Source organism: Oratosquilla oratoria, chromosome 25 (assembly GCF_046742065.1).
Source record: "Oratosquilla oratoria isolate Oo_2021 chromosome 25, ASM4674206v1, whole genome shotgun sequence".
In the NCBI taxonomy this organism is placed as follows: domain Eukaryota; kingdom Metazoa; phylum Arthropoda; class Malacostraca; order Stomatopoda; family Squillidae; genus Oratosquilla; species Oratosquilla oratoria.
In genome coordinates this window covers 11145825-11168257 of record NC_134801.1, presented here as the reverse complement: position 1 = coordinate 11168257, position 22433 = coordinate 11145825, and the positions used below count along the sequence as shown (strand labels likewise).

Here is a 22433-nt window from a genome sequence, read left to right as displayed (position 1 = left end):
GTTTAAATGTATTCAAAATGAAATGTCTGAGAAATATGGTAGGTGTTACTAGGCTGGATAGAGTGAGAAATGAGGAGGTGAGGAGGAGAGTGGGGGTGGAAAAGGAGTTTGGAAATACTCGTAGGGTTGATGAAAGGGTATTAGGATGGTTTGGATACATGGAAAGAATGAGTGAAGAAAGATCAGTAAAAGAAGTATGGAAGGCAGAGGTGGATGAAGTGAACATGAGGGAGTGACCAAGGATGAGATGGATGGATGTGATAAAAGGGGCATTGGAAAAGAGGGGAATGTCTGTTGAGGAAGGAAAGATTGTGTATGGATGCTGCTGTGATGCATGGAAGGGGATGGGTGGGGGATGGGAGGGTTAGGGAGTATATGTGAATGATGTTTTGATGCAGCCTGAAGGGATTTCTCCCTGTCTTCTCTTTTTCTGCATGAGGGGATGGATGGGGGTCACCAATTAAATGAAGTGGTCTTGCTGTGGATGTGCTCTGTCTTGCTGCATTACTTCTGACCCAGGGTAATGGGCAAGATGCAGGGATGACCTGTCCTCCAGGAGTTGCCAAGAAAAGAGGGAGGGAAGGGTTGTGAATAAGAGTGGAGTATGTGGGTACCTCCCTTGTAAGGGGGGAAAAGGCCCTTTGTATATTGATGAATGTCTTGTGTGACCCATAGTTATGTACTGTGAAATTTGAGGAAATTTCCATTATCATTACTTACTAAAGCATTTCCATAATCTAAAACATATATGATAGTAAATATATATATTGTGTTAGCTGAAATTTCTCTTATCATTTTCTTGAAGGAGAACTTACTAACAGTGATATATGCATAGAGAGATCTCCTTTGTGATGTCCTTTTCACCCATAGGATGCCATTGCAGTATGTGCTAGGGGAGTGGGAATTCCATTGTGTCACCCTTAGTATGAGACCTCCAGTATTCATCCCAAGGCAAGAAACAGAACAACTTGTGGAGTTGGCAATACAGAGGCTACAAGGCATTGAAGAGGACCCATGGGTGTTGGAGATAGGATGTGGATCAGGTGCAATCTCCCTGGCCTTACTTGTATCACTACCCAAGGTGTGTGTATAAGTTTTATCTTCCCAGAATTGTCTTCCCTGCCTCCATCCATCCCTCTTCATCTATCTCCCTTTTCCACTCTCTCTTCCTCTCTCTCTCTCTCTGTCTCTCTCTCCCCTCTCTCTCTCTCTCTCTCTCTCTCTCTCTCCCCTCTCTCTCTCTCTCTCTCTCTCCCCTCTCTCTCTCTCTCTCTCTCTCTCTCTCTCCACTCTCTCTCTCTCTCTCTCTCTCTCTCTCTCTCTCTCTCTCTCTCTCTCTCTCTCTCTCTCTTCCTCTCTCTCTCTCTCTTCCTCTCTCTCTCTCTCTTCCTCTCTCTCTCTCTCTTCCTCTCTCTCTCTCTCTTCCTCTCTCTCTCTCTCTTCCTCTCTCTCTCTCTCTTCCTCTCTCTCTCTCTCTCCTCTCTCTCTCTCTCTCTCTCTCTCTCTTCCTCTCTCTCTCTCTCTTCCTCTCTCTCTCTCTCTTCCTCTCTCTCTCTCTCTCTCTTCCTCTCTCTCTCTCTCTTCCTCTCTCTCTCTCTTCCTCTCTCTCTCTCTCTTCCTCTCTCTCTCTCTTCCTCTCTCTCTCTCTCTTCCTCTCTCTCTCTCTTCCTCTCTCTCTCTCTCTTCCTCTCTCTCTCTCTTCCTCTCTCTCTCTCTTCCTCTCTCTCTTCCTCTCTCTCTCTCTCTTCCTCTCTCTCTCTCTTCCTCTCTCTCTCTCCCTCTCTCCCCCTCCCTCCTCTCTCTCCCTCTACCTCTCTCTCTCTCTCCCTCTCTCACGCTCTCCCTCCCTCTCCCTCTCTCCCTCGCCCATTCTCTCTCCCTCTCTCTCCCTCTCCCTCTCTCTCCCTCTCTCTCTCTCTCTCTCTCTCTCTCTCTCTCTCTCTCTCTCTCTCTCTCTCTCTCTCTCTCTCTCTCTCCCCTCTCTCTCTCTCATTGACTTTGGCTACCTCCTTTGTAAGGGGGAAAAAGCCATTGGTATATGTATGTATGTATGTACTTTCTCAAATATCACATTTGTTTTATTTACTGAAGTGGGTGGGAGTGGGTAGATAAAAATATAAGAATGAAGGAGACTACAAGAGATCATAAAGCTTACATGAGGCAGTTCCATGTCTATTACCTCCTGTTATCCCCATCCATAAAGCTGTCTAACCTTTTCCTAAAGCAACCAATAGTTTCAGTGCTCACAACATTGTTACAAAGTCTGTTCCATTCATTGAATAATATTGGTAAACTAGTTCCTGCCTATCTCCTTCTTAAATCTAAATTTGTATAATGTAAATCTATTACTGAGAGTCATGTCCTGTTGTCTTAATATGATGACCTTGTTTGCATCACCCTTGTTAAAGCCTTTGATCCACTTGAACACCTCTATCAGATTCCCTGCACTCTGTGTCTTTCCAGAGAGTGTAAGTTAAGGTGCCTAAGCCTCTCCTTATAAGGTAAATTTCTGAGTCATGTATCATTTTGGTCATTCTCCTCTGTACTGATTCTAGTGAAATATCCATTCTATAGGACGGAGACCAAAACTGTTTTGCATGGTGAAGGATGGGTCTAAACAATCCCAGATAGAGTTTGATAATTACCTCTGCACTTTTAATTGTAACCATCCTAGCAATGAAACCTAATGCTCTGTTAGCTCTATTCCTGGAGCTAATGGAATTTTTTCTGGATTTAAGGTCAGGACTCTTAGAACTCCCAAGTCTCTCTTGCACACGGTTTTCTGTTAAAAAGTGTTATTTAAGCTATACCTGCTTTCTGGGTTGTTTAACATGCTGCACATTGAGATATTGAAATTCATATTGTGACGCCTATGGGGAAGGGCCAGGTTCAAAAACTAGAGTTCTGCTTAAAGAATGATTATTTCCTTCAAAAGAAACAAAACAAACATCCATCCATCCATATACCAAGGCTTTTTTCCCCCTTACCAGGGGGGTAGCCTTAAAAAGTTTTTGATCCAGGAATATTTCCTGGATTTTATAAGTACAAAGCTTTATAAGTATAAAGAACAACAAAACAAACATGATCGAAGTATAGAATGTCGCCAAGCTAGCGAAAATTACAATGTCCAAATACACATAAAAGTTCACAATGATAAATAATATACCAGACAATGGGTTTCTTTAGAACATAAATGGCTCAAATAGCCGGGACACGTAAATATAAGAGTCGAGAGTTATATAGACTATCGAAAGAAATGCAGAGTCCTACAATGACTCACGAAAATACAAGTCGAGATGAAACTACGACTAAAAATGTCTAAGTCCAACAAAGTGGATGAGTGCTAGCAAGACTAGACAAAAAAATATGAGATTAATAGCAATGGGACTCTGTTAGCAGAGACCAGCTTAATCATTACAAACACTGATATTTATACACTTCTCCATAAGATCTGGAGGGCTGCCAAGTGTCGCTAGATGCAACGATTAACATGAGAGTTTTTGAATACTTCCAAGTACATACACGGATATTCTTTACATCAATGAATACATAATAATATATGATAAAGTTACCTCGTCAATCTTAGATAAGCAGAAACTTAATAGTTTTTATATGAAAATCTATACATACGTAAATGTAAGTTAGGGACGCCGTTGCCAAAGTATTAGTTCACATGTAATTTTTCCAGAACGCACGTATGCAACTCTTTCCCTCACCGGCGTTTCAGCGTCCGAGGACAACGGTAATATGCAATTTCTCTAATCTTACGTAAATCAATTCCTAAGATTGACAAGATAGATCCACAAGGTAATACACATACATAAATCTATATGCAAAGTATGGAATATGTTTGACAAAGCACAAAAAGAACGAAATACGTCTGATATATAGAATTCATCTCTTTAACAGTCTTCATACGTCGATTCTCACACCGGCGCCTTTCGGCGTCCGAGGACAACAGTAATATGCAATTTCCCTAATCTTACGTAAATCAATTCCTAAGATTGACAAGATAGATCCACAAGGTAATACACATGCATAAATCTATATGCAATGTATGAAATATGTTTGACAAAGCACAAAAAGAACGAAATACCTCTGATAAAGAAAATTCATCACTTTGACAGTCTTCATACGTCGATTACTGACGGTTTGATGCAGAGAGTCCACCAAGCCTCCCATGGGAAAGGCTGGCATAGTGCAAGGTACACATACGCACATGCGTGCATGTGCGTCTGAATGAAATCTTCACTACGACGAGTCTGTAGTCGTAACTCCTCCCTCCTCAAGAGACATGCAATGGGAGAGTGTATCGGCAAGAATGTTGCGTGCTCCCCTTTCGTGATGAAAGGTAATGGGGACCCCCTGGAGTTCGAGGTACCACCTGGTGAGTTTCTGGTTTGTATTCGCCATTCGGTTGAGATACACTAGAGGATTGTGATCCGTGTGGAGGTGTATCTCGAAGTGACCTCCGATGATGGGTTCGAAGTGCTGGAACGCTTCTATGAGGGCCAGACATTCCTTCTCAATAGTGGAGTAATGGCGCGGTGAAGGTTTCAGTTTACGGCTGAAGTATGCTACCATACGTTTGGTACCATGACGTTCTTGTAGCAGAGCCGCTCCAGTTCCTACTTCACTGGAATCTGTATAGAGATGAAAGGGCAGAGTATAGTCTGGGGTTATCAGCACTGGGCTATGCTTTAATAGGGATTTAAGTTGCGCGAAGGCCCAATCGCATGTCGGGGTCCACTGAAACCGTTGGTCCTTTCTCAGTAGATTAGTCAGGGGCTCAGCTATTTCTGCAAAATTTTTTGCAATAACGGCGATAATACCCGAACATCCCCAACACCCTTCTTACTTCCCTGCGGTTAGTAGGTCTAGGTAGGTTGGTAATGGCCTTCACTTTGAGGTCCAGGGGTTTAACCATGGAGTTGCCGACTGCATGTCCCAAATAAGCCACCTGGGCTTGTCCAAACTCACTCTTGGCCAAGTTCAAGGTGAGGCGAGCTTGATCAGCTCTGCTGAGGAAATTATAAAGTTGGGTTAAATGCTCCTCCCACGTGTTACTGTAGATTATAATGTCATCCAAATAACTCCTTACTCCTGGCAAACCTGTAATAAGTGAGTTAATCAAACGTTGATAGGTTGCAGGAGAGTTTCTCAAACCAAAAGGCATAACGTTGAAATGGTATAAACCGTCAGGGGTCACGAAGGCAGTAATTTCCTTCGCATCAGGGTGGAGGCTTATTTGGTAAAACCCATGCAAGAAATCTAATTTAGTGAGGTAGATATCTGTCCCTAAGTTATCTATGATATCCTCAATCCGAGGTAAGGGATAAGCATCAGCCTTAGTTTTCTCATTTACCTTTCTGTAATCAACTACTAACCTGTAAGTATTGTTAGATTTAGGAATCAAAATACATGGTGAACTCCAAGGACTATGTGAAGGTTCTATAATACCTTGATCAATCAAACGTAGGCACTCTCTCTTGGTCGGGTTTAACCGATATGGGGGCAGTTTAATAGGATCCCGCGAGACCAACTTTATCTCGTGTTGAACTATTTCTGTTTGTCTCGGACTGTCAATGAATAGGGAAGGGAATTTGTGAAGTAGTTTCGTCAATGAACATCGCTGATAAGGTTCTAAGTGGTTTACCTTAGAGTCGAGGTCCTCTAATATCTTGAAGTTTTGAAGAGGCAGTTCTGGCTGAGGAAAAAATCTCTCCGTCTCATCTACACCAACAGTAGTATGGCTGGCAATGGGTATTCTGTGGTAGAAGGGTTTTAAAGTATTGATATGTACTAACCTCTTAGTTTTTCTTTTCTCCGGAGTGTGAATAATGTAGTTTAAGCTACTGGCCTTTTCTAAAATAGTATAAGGCCCTTGGTACTTGGCCATAAGGGGCTCACCTGCTACTGGGAGATAGACCAACACTTGGTCTCCTGGAGAAAAACTACGTGGTTTTGCCTTTCGGTCGTACTTTACCTTCATTTTCCTTTGAGAATTTTCTAGATTCTCCCTAGCAATCTTCCAGGCAGTTACCAGTCTTTCTTGAATTTGAGAGAGATACTGGAGGGACGGGACTTGGACGTCTTCTTCCATCCACTTCTCTTTTACCATCTTGAGAGGACCCCGGACATCATGTCCGTAGAGTAGACTAGCTGGACTACAACCTAAACTGTCTTGAACAGCAGTCCTAGCGGCAAACAAAAGGAAGGGGAGGCCTTCTTCCCAATCCTTCTCCTGTTCTTGTACAAACTTGCGAATCAATCTTTTCAAAGTGCCGTGGAACCTTTCCAAGGCGCCCTGAGACTATGGATGATAAGGTGAGGAAGTGGTGTGCATGACACCTAACTCAATCAATGAATTCTTAAAGTATTTAGACAGGAAATTACTTCCTTGATCACTTTGGATCTCAACAGGGAAACCTACTAATGTAAAATATTTCAACAGTGATTTGATTACTGTTTTTGCTTTGGTATCTTTGAGGGGAATAGCCTCGGGATACCTGGTAGCTAAACACATAATAGTAAGAATATATCTGAATCCTTTCTTAGAAGGAGGAAGAGGTCCTACGACATCTATCAAAATTTTGGAAAAAGGTTCTCCTATAGCGGGAATGGGGTGCAAAGGAGCTACTGGAATTGGTTTGTTACATTTACCTACCAACTGGCATGTGGGGCAAGCACGACAATAATCTGTGACATCTTTGACTAATGTAGGCCAATGAAAATGAGCACTTACTCTTTTTAAGGTCTTCCTGACACCTAGGTGTCCTGATAAAGCGGAAGAATGGGCTAAATCTAAGACTTTCTCTCTGTAGGAAGTGGGGACAACAATTTGGTGTACTTCTTCCCAGGTTTGGTCAGCTGGGGTAGCTGCTGGGCGATACTTACGCATCAGAACGCCTTTACGAATGTAAAGACCTCTGTCAATGTCATTTACTTCTGCCTCAGTGGCAGCCTTTTTGAAGAGCGGGACAAGAGTCCCATCGCTCTTCTGCTCCTTTAACAAATTTCCTCTCGTTAAGGGGAGAGGATCTGTAATGGTTAATGTCTCTGGCTCTGAGGAAAATAAGCATGTTAAATCGAAAGAGTCTTCTTCATCTACCTTTCTACTCTGGGACCGAGTTACTGCACAAGCAGGATAAAGATCAAGGTTATCAAGAGGGGAATCTAGAACAAGGTTAGGAGATTCTGTAACAATGGGCAAGGTTACTTTGCTACCTGCCAGGTCGTTAGCTAAAAGTAGCTGGATCCCTGGAACTGGCAATGAGTCTATTACTGTTACTTCAACAGGACCTGTGACTAAATCGGAAGTTAGATATATCTTATGCAAAGGACATCTACGGGTTCCACCGATTCCATCTAGGAGTACATCGGAATGTAAGTAAGTTAGTTGTGGATTAGTAAGAGCTTGAGCCAGTATGAGACTCTGTTTAGCTGCTGTGTCTCTAAGAATGGACACTTGTACAGACGCTCCTCTACTTACGTTCATTCATTTTACGTTTTTTCGATTTTACGTTTGAACTGACTAAAAAAAAAAAAAAAAAAAAATTGAGTGAATTTTTTAGTTTAGCGCGCTCTCCGTAGTTCAAATGATACTTATGCATGACGCTGCGTCCATTGTTTACATTGCACAAACGACAGACTGAAAGTGCCTTGCCTCATCCTCCTCCCCTCCTCCTCCACCATCTCAATTTATGTTGCTTGAATTTAATTTATTTGAAATTAATGTTATTATTTTACAATGTTATGTGTATAATTAATTATTTAGGGGTGTTTTGTAAGATACAGTAATAGAATTTACGGATGTATAGTACAGTAACAACTTACGTTCATTTTCAACTTACGTTCGGCCGTTCGGAATGTAACTAAAACGTAAGTTGAGGAGCGTCTGTATAGGAGTATCATGCTCTGTCGTGGATATTGTTCCTGTAGAAATAAAAGGTAGGAAACAAGGATCTACTTCGATCTTATTACCACATGTGGAGCTAGCATTACTAGACAATACTGGAGGTTTGGAAGTTAGATCTAATGGCATAGCTTTGGGAGGACTAGTGGGTTTTTCTTGAAACTGACTATCAGAAACACAGTTAGTGTTGTGAGTTAACGTTCTTTGGTTAGCATGCATGGATTTACCTTGTTTCTTGAAACAGGTAGAGACTGTATGTCCGTGCTTGTTACACCAAGTGCAATGTAAGTCTCGGTAGTTTGGGTAGGACTTGTAAGAATTAGTGTGTGTAACTTCGGGTTTTGAATTCTGAGTGGGTGTACTCTTAGTATTTGTGTTATAAGTAGTCCTCTTAAGGTTGTCTGTATCTGCCGTTTTGTATTTCTTTGAGTGAGTCAGGGCATACTCTTCTGCTAATATAGCAGCTTTAGACAAACTATTTGGTTTCTGAACTTCTAGATAAACCCTAAGATCTGCATCTAGCTGTGAATTAAACTGTTCCACTAAAATTAATTCTCGAAATTTCTCTAGAGAAACGACTTCACTAGCCGTACACCATTTATCCAGAAGACGTTCTTGCATCGCTGCAAACTCTACAAAAGTTACTTGAGGCAATTTCTTAAAGTTTCGGAATTTTAGCCTATATGCCTCTGGGACTAACTCATATGCTTTTAGGACCCGAATTTTAACACTTTTGTACGAGTTTTCACTCAAGGGAAGGGAAGAATATATCTGTTGGGCCTTTCCTATGAAACGAGACTGCATTAACTTAGTCCAGTATTCTCGGGGGATTTTGAGTTGAGTTGCAATTTTTTCAAATTGCACAAAGAAAGTCTCCGGCTCTTTCTCCGAAAATTGGGGAACTAATTTGATATATCTAGTGACATCAAAATCTCTAGGCGAGAAAGAGCTAACTCCAGAACTCAATCCTGCTCTACTTAATTCAATTTCAGCCAACCTAATCTTCGTCTCTTCCTCTTTAGCTTTCAACTCTAACTCCATTCTGAGCTTACGCTCTTCACTTTGCAATTCCATTTCTCTAAGCCTCAACCTTAGTCCTGAATCCCCTAATCTAGGGGGACAAATATATAGAATAGCCTCTGGGGGTAACAAATCCCTCTCAATTAAATGGGATACTACTACTCTAAGTATATCTGCCCTATCAGTGTTTTCGTTCAAATCTAATGCTAGGATATCTCCTATCTCAAGCAAATGAGAAACGTCCGCACTTAGCAAAACTCTAAGGTCTTGGGATTCAAAGAAATCTTGGAGAATCTCCATCTTACCAGAATTGTTGACGAACTTCTATCCTTCGATCCTTGGCAAGGTCGCCAGACTCTTCCCTTGCCCCCTGTGATGCCTATGGGGAAGGGCCAGGTTCAAAAACTAGAGTTCTGCTTAAAGAATGATTATTTCCTTCAAAAGAAACAAAACAAACATGATCGAAGTATAGAATGTCGCCAAGCTAGCGAAAATTACAATCTCCGAATACACATAAAAGTTCACAATGATAAATAATATACCAGACAATGGGTTTCTTTAGAACATAAATGGCTCAAATAGCCGGGACACGTAAATATAAGAGTCGAGAGTTATATAGACTATCGAAAGAAATGCAGAGTCCTACAATGACTCACGAAAATACAAGTCGAGATGAAACTACGACTAAAAATGTCTAAGTCCAACAAAGTGGATGAGTGCTAGCAAGACTAGACAAAAAAATATGAGATTAATAGCAATGGGACTCTGTTAGCAGAGACCAGCTTAATCATTACAAACACTGATATTTATACACTTCTCCATAAGATCTGGAGGGCTGCCAAGTGTCGCTAGATGCAACGATTAACATGAGAGTTTTTGAATACTTCCAAGTACATACACGGATATTCTTTACATCAATGAATACATAATAATATATGATAAAGTTACCTTGTCAATCTTAGATAAGCAGAAACTTAATAGTTTTTATATGAAAATCTATACATAGGTAAATGTAAGTTAGGGACGCCGTTGCCAAAGTATTAGTTCACATGTAATTTTTCCAGAATGCACGTATGCAACTCTTTCCCACACCGGCGTTTCAGCGTCCGAGGACAACGGTAATATGCAATTTCTCTAATCTTACGTAAATCAATTCCTAAGATTGACAAGATAGATCCACAAGGTAATACACATACATAAATCTATATGCAAAGTATGGAATATGTTTGACAAAGCACAAAAAGAACGAAATACGTCTGATATATAGAATTCATCTCTTTAACAGTCTTCATACGTCGATTCTCACACCGGCGCCTTTCGGCGTCCAAGGACAACAGTAATATGCAATTTCCCTAATCTTACGTAAATCAATTCCTAAGATTGACAAGATAGATCCACAAGGTAATACACATACATAAATCTATATGCAATGTATGAAATATGTTTGACAAAGCACAAAAAGAACAAAATACGTCTGATAAAGAAAATTCATCACTTTGACAGTCTTCATACGTCGATTACTGACGGTTTGATGCAGAGAGCCCACCAAGCCTCCCATGGGAAAGGCCGGCATAGTGCAAGGTACACATACGCACATGCACGCATGTGCGTCTGAATGAAATCTTCACTACGACGAGTCTGTAGTCGTCACTATATGCCATTTCACTGACCATGAGAACAATTTGTTTAATCCTCCTGCAGAATCTTTGTCTTCTCCTGACCCAATTAGGTGTCCTATTTTAGTGTCATCCGCAAACTTACTAACATCACTATTAATCCCATTGTCCAAGTTGTTTATATACAGAATGAACATGCCGTCTGACTTGGCTACCTCCCTTGTAAGGGGAATGAGCCCTTGGTACATAGAATAATGAAAAAATAAAAATATCGCCTTTAATTCTTTCCAAAGTTAGAACCACCAGATGATGTGAAAATTGAGGTTGGTAGAATATTGCAAAAACTCTAGATACTATTTTTGTAGTCAAGAATGGGAAATGAAGTTCAGTACCAATAAATGCAAAGTACTGAAATGGGCAATAGCAGCAAAAGGCCATCCTTAAACTATTCCTTGGGAAGCGAACACATTACATAAGCAAAATAGAAAGACTATGGAGTCATGATAAAAGACAACTTGTCACCTGATAGACACAGCAAGATTGTGGGAGAGACATATGAACTACTGCAGAAAATTAAATGGTATTCCATTATATGGATGAAGAGATGATGAAAAAACTCATTGAAACCCTGATAAATTCAAGACTGGAATATGCACCAGTAGTATGGTCCACACACATAGTGAAGGATATAAGCAAGATTGAGAAAATACAAAGGGGAGCAACCAAACTGGTCCTCAGCCTGGCAGACAAACCATATGAGGAAATACTAAAAGTACTGGGTCTGCCAACTTTGAAAGATCGAAGAGAAAGGGGTGAGAGGATTACAGTATTTAGGTCACTAAAGAGGAAAGATTGCATTGTCAAAGTCAAAGGCATAAATCCAATCCCACCCATTTCATCCCCACTTACTCCACTCCCATTCACCATCCCTCCCTCCCATTTGTCTTAGCTCCTCCTGGAGCCATTTATATAATATACAGTATAAGTAAAGAAAAATAAACTAGTACTGTATTTACCAGCCCAAGAAGTAGATTATACTATAGATCCACCCATACCTAACACCTGTGTACTGTATTTAAGAAGCAATTTTCCTGTGTTTTACTACATTCTTTATTGTTTTACTGAAAATTAGAAGTAATGCTTCACTTTATGCAACAAAATTCAAGTCCTTTTTCCTTTGTTTCACACTTATACTTAAGAGACTTGTTCTTATACTGTAACTTAATTTCTAACTTATTTCTTTGTTTTTGTTTAGTTTTCCATGGGTGGTGGGATGTCTGGGTCCTCTGCCTCGAATCCCAAAAAATCTGACACCACTGAAGGGTGGAACTGACAGAACAGGTGTGGGTTTGCCTGTTGTTAGGCCCCAGCACTTGCATTGCTAAATAACTTTTGTATGTTTCTATATATCTATATACATAAACAAGGTGGTTGTTGGCAATTCTTTATATCTGTGTACATATACAAGGTGGTTTTATGGCATCATTACAATGTTGCAAATACATTAAATGCTGTATAAATAGCACTCAACTGTATTTTGCACAAGAACAAGCAACCAATACCTCAACCAGGGAAAGATATCTTGGAAAATCTTGTGTTGCATGATTTCCTATGGAGGGGAAGCACACAGTTACAGAGTTGAGACTTGATATGGAGAACTGACAAGTCTTGTGTAGACAACCCTTTAGGGACTTCAGTGATGTCTATACAATGATCTTACAATTGAAGACCCTCCATTGAAGTAAAAAAGGAAAGAAAAACTACTCTCCCTCCACTGCACAAATTATACTGCAAACAAAAAGACCAACAGGGAGTTTGACAAACAGAAAAAGGAACTGAATGTGATCAAGGGAGAGAATGAAAGAACGAAAAACGAGTCTATAAACAAAAACGAGGCCTTAAAAAAAAAAAAAAAAAGTGAAGAAGCAAATACAGGGAGTGACCGGGAAAGTGGAAGAGACAGGATCAAAGAAACTGATCACCTAGAGATAAAGAAACAATGGAAAGTGGAACAAGAAAATAAAAAATTATCTTTCAAATAGTAGAGCAACAAGTGAAGGAAAATGCCAAAGAAACGGTAAAGTAATTGAAGAAAAGGGAAATTTGGTCAGGGACACACTGGATAAAAAAAAGTGCATTGTAGTTTATGGTATTAAAGAGAAACATGATGTACCTAGATATCAGAGAGAAAAAGAGGAGAGATTGCTAAGGCAATTCTGAAGGAGATTCAAGAAGGCGGACAGGATATGGGCAAAGACATTGAGGAATTGCATAGATTGGGAAAATACTCAAAAGAAAAACAATATAGGCCATTAAAAATAAAACTTAGGTCTCAAATGATAGCAGAAGTACTATCTAGAACAACAAAACTAGCAAATAGTGAACATTACAAAAATGTATGGATAAAAAAGGAAATGAGCGGTGAAGAAAAAGAGAAAGAAAAGGAACTTTGGTAAAAAAAAAAAAACGGAGACTGAACAGAATTATTTTTTTGGAGAGTGCTGGACCTGAGGCAGAGAAAATGGTTTATATAAAAAAAAAAAAAAAAAAAAAAAAAAAAAAAAAGGAAACTAAATAGAAAAGGATGAGAAAGAAAACAATTAAAAATAGCTTATACCAACATAGATGGCATGATTTCAGGACCGAATGAATTAAATGATTATCTGGCATTAGAAAAACCAGATGTAATTGGAATTGTAGAGACGAAATTAAAAAGTACTCTACCACCAAACACTGTGGGACAAGGTCTATACAAACATTGGATAAAAAATAGAAAGCAAAACTGGGGTGGAGGAGTAATATTTTTGACTAAGAAAGGCCAAGATACCAGGACAAAACAACGTGGAATTGATTATGATGAAAGTTGAAAACAGTGACATCATACATACATATACCAAGGCTTTTTCCCCCTTCCAAGGGAGGTAGCCAAAAAGGGAAAGGCATAAAAACACTCCCACCCATTTCATCCCTAAATACACTCCACACCCCTCCCACCCTTCCTCTCATCTGAGCACCTCCCGGATGACGGGTCATCCCTGCACCCTGCCCACCGCCCTGGGTCAGAAGCATGAAAAGTAGAAAATTTGTAGTAATGTATGTACTTCCAAAACACAGTCTTGGACAGAGAGTAATCATTCCATACTGTTGGAAGACACAAAGAATGAACTAACTGATTTACTGAAAGGAGGAAATAATAGTAATTATGGGTGAATTTAAAAAAAAAAAAAAAAAAAAAAAAAAAGTGTTGGAAAGAAATGACAGTGAAGGAAAGAAATGACAGTGAAGGGTGGAGAAGACCTCTGGGGAAACATACTACTTGATATGACCATTAAATATACAATGACCCAGTAGGTAAAGGAAAATACCAAAATACAGGAACAATGAAGAACCATCAAGACTAGATTTAATACTTACATCAGAGCCTGAAATTGTGGACAGAATTGATTACAAAACCCCCAAAGAAAATTCTCTCAAAATGCAAATTGGGAAAACTTCTTAAATGTAGAAAGATGGAAGATAAATTGGATATACCAAAAGAAATTTACAATGAGGGAATAAGCAAATATGTACCAAAACAGAAGCAAGAAAATGTATACATAAAATGTACAACAAAAAATGTAGTGAGGCTAAGGATAGAAGAGACAAAGCTTGGAAAAGATGGTAAAAAGATAAAAAAAAAAAGTGGCAAACATATATAAAACTAAGAAATGATTATGTAAAAATATGCAGAGATGAAAAGAGAAACTATGAAAGAGACATAAAAGAAATATGCAAGGAACAACCTAAACTATTTTACAGGAATGTAAATGGTAAACTAATAAACAAACAAGAAATAGTAAGACTGTGCCAAGGGTATTATGAATATAAAGAAGTAGAAATGGCTAAAATTATGAATAAACATTTCAAATCAGTATTCACAATTGAAAGTTAACAAAACTGTGAGAAAATAAAGAGAGAAAGATACCTCCCAGTGAAGGAAATAAATGTGACACAGAAGGAAATCAGAGACCAAATAAAAAACCTTGATATCAGAAAATCACATGGTCCAGAAGGAATTGCAAATTGTATATTAAAAGGATGTATAGATGAGTTGATGGACAAAATATACAAGATAATTAAATACTAATTCAAAGAAGGAAAGGTACCACAGGACTGGAAAAATGCAAATATTGTACCAATATACAAAGGAGGGAACAAGGAAAATCCAATTAACTACAGACCGGTCTCCCTTACAAGCACAAGAGCAAAAATATGTGAAAAAGTTATCATAACTAGATGGGTTAAACATCTGGAAGAAAGAAATATACTGAATCCAAAAACAATTTGGATTTAGACAAGGAAGATCATGTACAACAAATTTGATCTGCTTCTACTTGAGACTAAGAGAAATAATACAAGAGAGGGATGGATGGGCAGACTGTGCTTTTTTAGATCTACAAAAAGCATTTGATAAAGTACCACACAAAAAACTAATAAGAAAAATGGAATCAATATGTGGCATCAAAGGAAAATTATTGGAATGGATAGAAGACTTCTTGACTGGGAGGAAAATGAGGGTAGTAATTAGAGACAAATATTCGACAAGGGAAGAAATGATAAGTGGTGTCCCGCAAGGTTCGGTATTGGCTCCAATCATGTTTGCCATATATATAAATGAAATGGTTGAAGGCATGGAATGTTATATGAACTTCTTTGCAGATGATCCAAAAATACTAAAAGTACAGAGGAAGATTGTGAATCACTATAGATAGACCTAGACAAAATCTTGAAATGGAGTCAAAAGTGGAAAGTGAATTTTAACATCAAGAAGTGTAGTATAATGGAGTTAGGAAAAAGTAAAAATAGAATATCGAGAAATTATAAAATTGGTGAAGAAGTCAAAAAGTGAGCTCGGAAGGGGACCTAGGAGTAATAATCAGCAAAGACATGTCACCGGACTAAAATAGTTGGAGAAACCTTCAACCCACTAAGATCGATGAAAGTGGCATTTGACTATTTGGACGAGGAAATGGTCAAGAAAATATTAGTTACACTGGTAAGATCAAAATTGGAGTATGCTGCAACACTATGGACACCCAGTACTAAAAAGAATATAAAGAAATTAAAAAGAATACAAAAAGCAACAACAAAGATGGCACCAACACTCTCCAAATTGACATACAAAGATTGTCCAAATTGGAACTACCAACTCTGTAACAAAGAAGAGAAAGAAGAGATCTACTGACTTTATAGAATCATAGAAAGAATGGAAATCCTAGCTAGAGATGACTTATTAAAGTGGGACAACAGAAAAACAAGAGGACATGAAAAGAAGCTCAAAAAGGATAATTATAGAAGATATCTGAAAAAGAATAGGTTGCCACACAGAATGATATACCTGGAATAAATTAGATAAGGCAACAGTGTGTGCAAACACTATTCAAGAATTTAAGAACAAACTTGATACTGAAAGATACAAAGATGGATCACTACAAGCATAGCTCCCTTCCTGCGTAATACAACTGGGTAAGTAACATACATACATATACCAAGGCTTTTTCCCCCTTTCAAGGGAAGTAGCCAAAAAGAAAAAGACATAAAATCATTCCCACCCATTCCATCCCCAAATACACTTCACCCACCCTCCCATCCTAGCACCTCCTGGATGACGGGCCATCCCTGCACCCCGTCCACCGCCCTGGGTGAGATGCAGTGTCGCAAGCCACAGCACATCCACAGCAAGGCCGCCCCACCAAATCGGGCGACCCCCCCTCTCCGACCCCCCCCCCCCATGCATAAAAGGAGAAGACGGGGAGAAATCCCTTCGGGCTGCATCAAATTTTGCTCACATATACTACCTCACCCCCCATCCCCCCACCCATTCCACCTCATGCATCACAACATCATCCATATACAACAAAACTAGGTAAAATAAATACAGTAATATACAGCCAGTACCACAGACAATGTAAATAATATTGCTTGAGGATAGGTGGAAAAATATTTGAATATAATTGCCATGATTTTTATATGATAATATGATATTTTGTGTCACAATCGATAAATTTCATGTTTCTATTTCTTATACTTGATATACAGGAACATTATATGTAAATTTCAGTCCAAGAGGTCTGCCATGAACAGGAAGTAGGGTTTCCTTGTTTAATCCACAGGATGGCTGAATTGTGATGTATGGTGTGATAGACATTAGAAATGAATACACCTTAATGTTTGAATTTTTTTTTGCCCTTTTAGATGAAGTGCATCGCAATTGATCACAGTCAACATGCCATCAAACTTACAAAGGAAAATGCACACAGTTTAGGTTTGCAGTCTCGGCTCCATCTGGTTGAGGCTAAAGTTACCCAAGAGAAGTTTCCACCCATGCCAAGTGAGAAAAAATTTGACTTAATTATTTCAAACCCGCCGTATGTCCTCCGCAAAGATCTTCTCGCTGTTGATCCTGAAATTATGCTGTAAGAATATTTGTGTGTTACTTAAACTTATTAATTGTAAGAAAAAAATATTTAACAAAAATATGGATGAGAATACTGTACATATTTTCAGTTAGATTATTCATTATACTTGTAATCCACACTACAGTAATCTCTGCCACCTAAATGGAAGCATTTGCACGTGGTACCAATGCTTTCACAGATGTGGAAACACCCATCTCATAAATACAAAGTATCTTTTCTCACCCACTCAGTGTACCTCCAGGTCTTTACCTCAGGGGAGCATAGAGAACAGATGCATCAAAGCTGAAGGTGCAGCCCCAAGATCTCTCTGTATCAATTTCAACTATATTTTATATAGCTTTTCACATAAGGAGTGCTAAGAATCTGTGAATGCTCATCTCTAACTTCTATAAGCCAGTAACACAGAAATTATCCCACACGATACAACATAGGCATCAGTCCAAAATTTCTTCCCAGAGAGATTGGGTGTACCTGAGGGCTTTTGCCAGATGCTGTGAGGCAGCAGGTTTCCAGTCAATGAAACTTAAGGCAACAGTCATGGAAGAGTTTATTTAGCTAATGCCAAGTCCACTACATGAATTTCATTCTTTCCAGATATGAGGACCTCAGAGCATTAGATGGAGGCAAAGATGGCCTTGATGTCATAAAGCCAATTCTCCTTCACAGTCAGCATCTTATGCACAAAGAAAGCACACTTCTTCTTGAGGTTTGTACATTATTTTGTTTTCCTCCCCCTTTCATGATGCACTCATGTTTTCATGCTTAGAAATTACTTCAGAAAGGGAGTAATGATGGGTATTTGTTAGGCATGATAATTCTAGATGGATGTCATAAAGAATTATATCCCCACTTTCCATCTTTCAATACCCTTACTTTCTTCTGGAGGTGAAACTTTAGGACATTGGTCCACTTTAAAGAGGTACATACACAAAAGGCTTCTTCCCCTTACAGTGGAGGTAGCCAAAAAACAAAGGCATAGAATCCACTCACACCCATTCCACCCCCACATACTTCACTCACTCCCATCCACATCCCTCCCTTCATCTTATCTTGGCTCCTTCTGGATGACAGGTCATCCCAGTATCTCACCCACTGCCCTGGGTCAGAAGCAGTGTTGCAAGCCCCCTCTCCATCACCTCATGCACAAATGGAGAAGATGGAGACAAATCACTTTGGGCTACGTCAATTTATTTTTTACACACACTCCCTTATGGGGGATGGGGGATAAGGGAGTGTGGTAACACCTCCTCCCACAACTCCTTCAATCTTTCTCCCTCTCCTCCTCCCCCTCCTCCACTCCTTCCATTTGCCTCTCCCTCCCTAACCCTTACCCTCCTAACTTTCCTCCTCCTCCTCCTCTTCTATCAATTTCAACTATTTCCCCCAATTTCCTACACCCATCCTCTAACAAAACAAAAGAAACTAAACAGTCACTAACCAAAACCATAGTAGAAATAATCACAGTCCAAAACAAATGTGTACTGACTGGTATTATTCATGATTGTCTCTGGTCCCCTTAACCCCCTATGTATGTTGTCTGTGTGACTTAGTGTGGAATAACAATTTAATGAGGACTGCAATGGAAATAAGCGTACATATTTTTTTGTGTTATCCTCGGCAATTTGCAGTTATTATTTTGAACTATATGTTCTTGTCATTATCTGCACTTCATGTATATTGATTCTTTGCCAAATAAAGTCTATCTAAATAAAGAAAACAACATACAGACATCTACATACCACCCACCACATTAGCACATAAACTCCAACCTTTCAATGCACTAACAGACCATATTTGGCAAGTAACTTGAATGTACACCACCTAGCAGAACAAAGAGGAAATAATACTAGAACAAATCCCCTATATAAACTACTAAGCTAACAAACAGCCTACTAACCAACCTTCCTGACACAACCAACAAGCAACATTTATGTAACAATATGCTCACCCTCTCTTCAACCATAAACAACACAGGAAATCATCCAAGATCTCTCAGACCATTTTCCCATAAAGATTACTATAGAACTTACAGGAAAATTAAAGACTATAACAGACAATACACAAACTTCAAGAAAGCAAAGTGGCAACATTACACTGAGGAGATGGCAGTAAAAGAGATCACAAAGATCATACAAAAAGCCAGCAAGAAATATGTTCCTAAAAGTTAGAGAAAAATACAGTCCCAGCTATACACCAGCAATAGCAACCCTGATAAAGAGGTCCTGGAGCTGCAACGTCTACGTCGTGGGACCACCCCCCAACCCCAAGAGTTGGGGCCAATCAGCAGCAACCACCCCTGGCCATCAGCTCTACGCAGATGGCACCGATCCCCAAGGAGGAGCTACGCCTACCTGGGGGAGTACCACAATCCTTTTTTTTCCAACACACAATGTTACGTTTTTTCTGCACTGAGGGATGATTTTCCGGCGATCACCCCTCTTCTTCTACTTTTAGCCGGAGATGTAGAGAGCAATCCTGGGCCCACCACAAAATACACATGCCCAACATGCTCTAAACCCATTACTTCGAGCAGACAGACAAAGGGCTCAGTTCAGTGCAATATGTGCAAAAACTGGGCCCACCTCACTTGCACAACACTTGCTGACACAAACCAATACACAAACACTTGGACATGTTCTACCTGCCCTCCAGTAACCCCACTCCCACCTCCCCAACCACAGCCAACACCCTTACCCACTCCCAATTTCCCTTTGCCCTTACCCCCGATTAGTCTTCCCCTTCCTTTGTCCCCGATCTCTCCTTTCCCCCCCTCTGACCCAGATCCTACACCTTCCCCACTACCACCCCAACCTCAACCCCAAACGGCAACATACAACACATACAAAACACACAACATCAACATATTACAACACAACATTGACGGTATTAACACTAAAAAACATGAACTTGAACACTTTCTTAAACAACACAACATACACATTGCGATTTTACAAGAAACAAAACTAAGAAACCCACACAAAACACCATCATTTCATAATTACACCACCATCAGACAAGACCGGACTGACGGCAATGGCGGTGGACTCATCACCCTGATCCACCACTCCATCTGTTTTGTGGACACAAGTGCCACAACCAAAATTCTCCTCCCTACCACAGATAACACAACAGAAACCCAATCCATTCGTATCCGCACAGGCAACAATTCAACACTGACAATAGTTAACATGTACATTCCCCCCCAATCATCCCCCACAGTTCCAAACACCTTCAGACCTCAACTTAGCCAACTAACTTCAATCCCCAACCTGATCATAGGTGGTGACTTCAACGCCAAGTCGTCTGCCTGGTATGTCGACAACCCTGACACAGACAGAGGGCTTGATATACAGACTCAATTCGACTCATTGACTATCATGAACAACACGCATAATCATACACATATCCCTTACCAAGCCCTCTACACTCCCTCCTCTCCTGATATCACCTTTTGCTCCCCCTGCCTAACCCCAACAACATCATGGAGAGTGGTCGGAGCCCTTGGCTCTGACCACCTTCCAATCATCATCACCACCAAAACAAGATGCACCCCAGCTGGCCACAGACACACTTACACCAATTACAAGAGAGCTAACTGGGAAGCCTTTACTGAAGAGACAGAACAACATTTTGAAACACTTAACAGTACACCAATCACAAACATAAACAATGCTGTGCACGCTTTTAATACAATCATACAAAACGCAGACAAGAGATACATCCCTAGAGGCAACAGAAAATCACACAACCCCAACTTCACACCAGAAATCCAAGGCCTCATCGGACAACGTGACACACTTAAACACGATACCCCCACACCTATCCCTCAAAACATAGCAGACCAAATACAAACACTAAACACTGTGATTGCCAATAAAATACATGAACAAAAAACACAAAATTGGCAAAACTTTATCAATACACTTGATCACAAAACAAACACCAGCAAATTGTACAAAACACTCAACAGCATCACACTATCCAACACTAACACTACACGCTCTCACGCAGCAATAATCACAACAACAGATAATCTACCCTCAAACAGACAACAAGCAAACGCACTCATACGTCATTTTGCACAGACGAGCCATCTTACATCTCACCCTGACGACCGACGCACCATTCGACGTAAGAAAGACTTCCCCACAGACTCAGACTATGCACCCTTCATAGACAGTCAGACAAAACTCATAATGCATAATCTCAAGCACTCATCTGCCTGTGGCCCTGATAACATAAGCAACATCCACCTAAAACACATTGGACCACAAGGTATACACGCACTCACAAACATTGCAAACTACAGCTATTCACACAACACTATACCCGACATCTGGAAGCATGGTAAAATAATCACCATTCCAAAACCGAACAAAGACCCAACAATCCCAACATCGCACCGCCCAATAACACTTCTCTGCACCCCCTCTAAAGTCATTGAACGCCTAATAAACTTGTCACACCATATATTCCCCTTGCTGACTCACAACACGGTTTTAGGCCACTACACTCCACAAACACTCTTCTGACAAACCTCACACAAAGAATTTTAGATGGCATCAATTCAGATAGGCCCCACCACAGAACACTTCTTATAACATTGGACATTAGTAAAGCTTTTGATGCTATCCCCCGCCACAACCTAACAAATAAAATATATAACACAGACATGCACAATAACACCAAAAGATGGCTGGCCAATTATCTGGCAGGCAGGAATGCTCATGTGTCATATAATGGCCAATCATCGCACATAAGAAACATTAAGAACGGAGTACCACAGGGCTCAGTTCTATCCCCCACATTATTTAATCTATACATGCATGACTTACCCACACCAGACACCTCAGAAATACAAATCTCTTCCTACGCAGACGACATAACAATCACATGCACACATCGTAACACAGACAAAGCTGCAGAAATAATCCAGCCTTACCTTGACACACTCAACACATGGTTCATCACAAACAGACTCAAAATAGCTCCAACCAAATCTACAGCAACACTTCTCACCAACTGGACAAAAGAACACAAATACATACCTCATCTCTACATCAACAACACTCTAATACCACACACAAACACACCGAAAATTCTTGGTGTAACATACGATACATCCATGTCTTTCAAACAACACCTCACAAACATAAAAAACAAATGCACACCTAGACTTAACGCACTTAAGTCAATCACTGGAACAACATTTGGACAAAACAAAGAAACTAATATAACAATATACAAACAATGCATACGCTCAGTGATGAATTATGCAAGTCCTGCATGGGCTCCTAATCTCAGTGAGACACACCACAACACCCTTCAAATCATACAAAACAAAGCCCTAAAAACAATTACAGGCTGCACAAATACAACACCTACAGACCATTTACACCATGAAACAAAAGTCCTCAAAGTCAA

General features: G+C 39.9%; 1 protein-coding gene across 9 annotated transcripts in view; it reads left to right on the top strand.

The window, feature by feature from the left end:
• The window catches only part of HemK1 (HemK methyltransferase 1), an 86373-nt gene that overhangs the window by 59791 nt on the left and 4149 nt on the right, over positions 1 to 22433 (top strand). For 8 of the 9 annotated variants that reach the window (XM_076208369.1, XM_076208370.1, XM_076208376.1 and 5 more), the window contains 3 exons: positions 871 to 1081; positions 16786 to 17006; positions 17604 to 17715. In XM_076208369.1, coding sequence (XP_076064484.1) covers positions 871 to 1081; positions 16786 to 17006; positions 17604 to 17715 — 544 coding nt within the window. The remainder of the gene's footprint in view (positions 1 to 870; positions 1082 to 16785; positions 17007 to 17603; positions 17716 to 22433) is intronic. The other variant, XR_012967612.1, reaches the window with a different exon arrangement.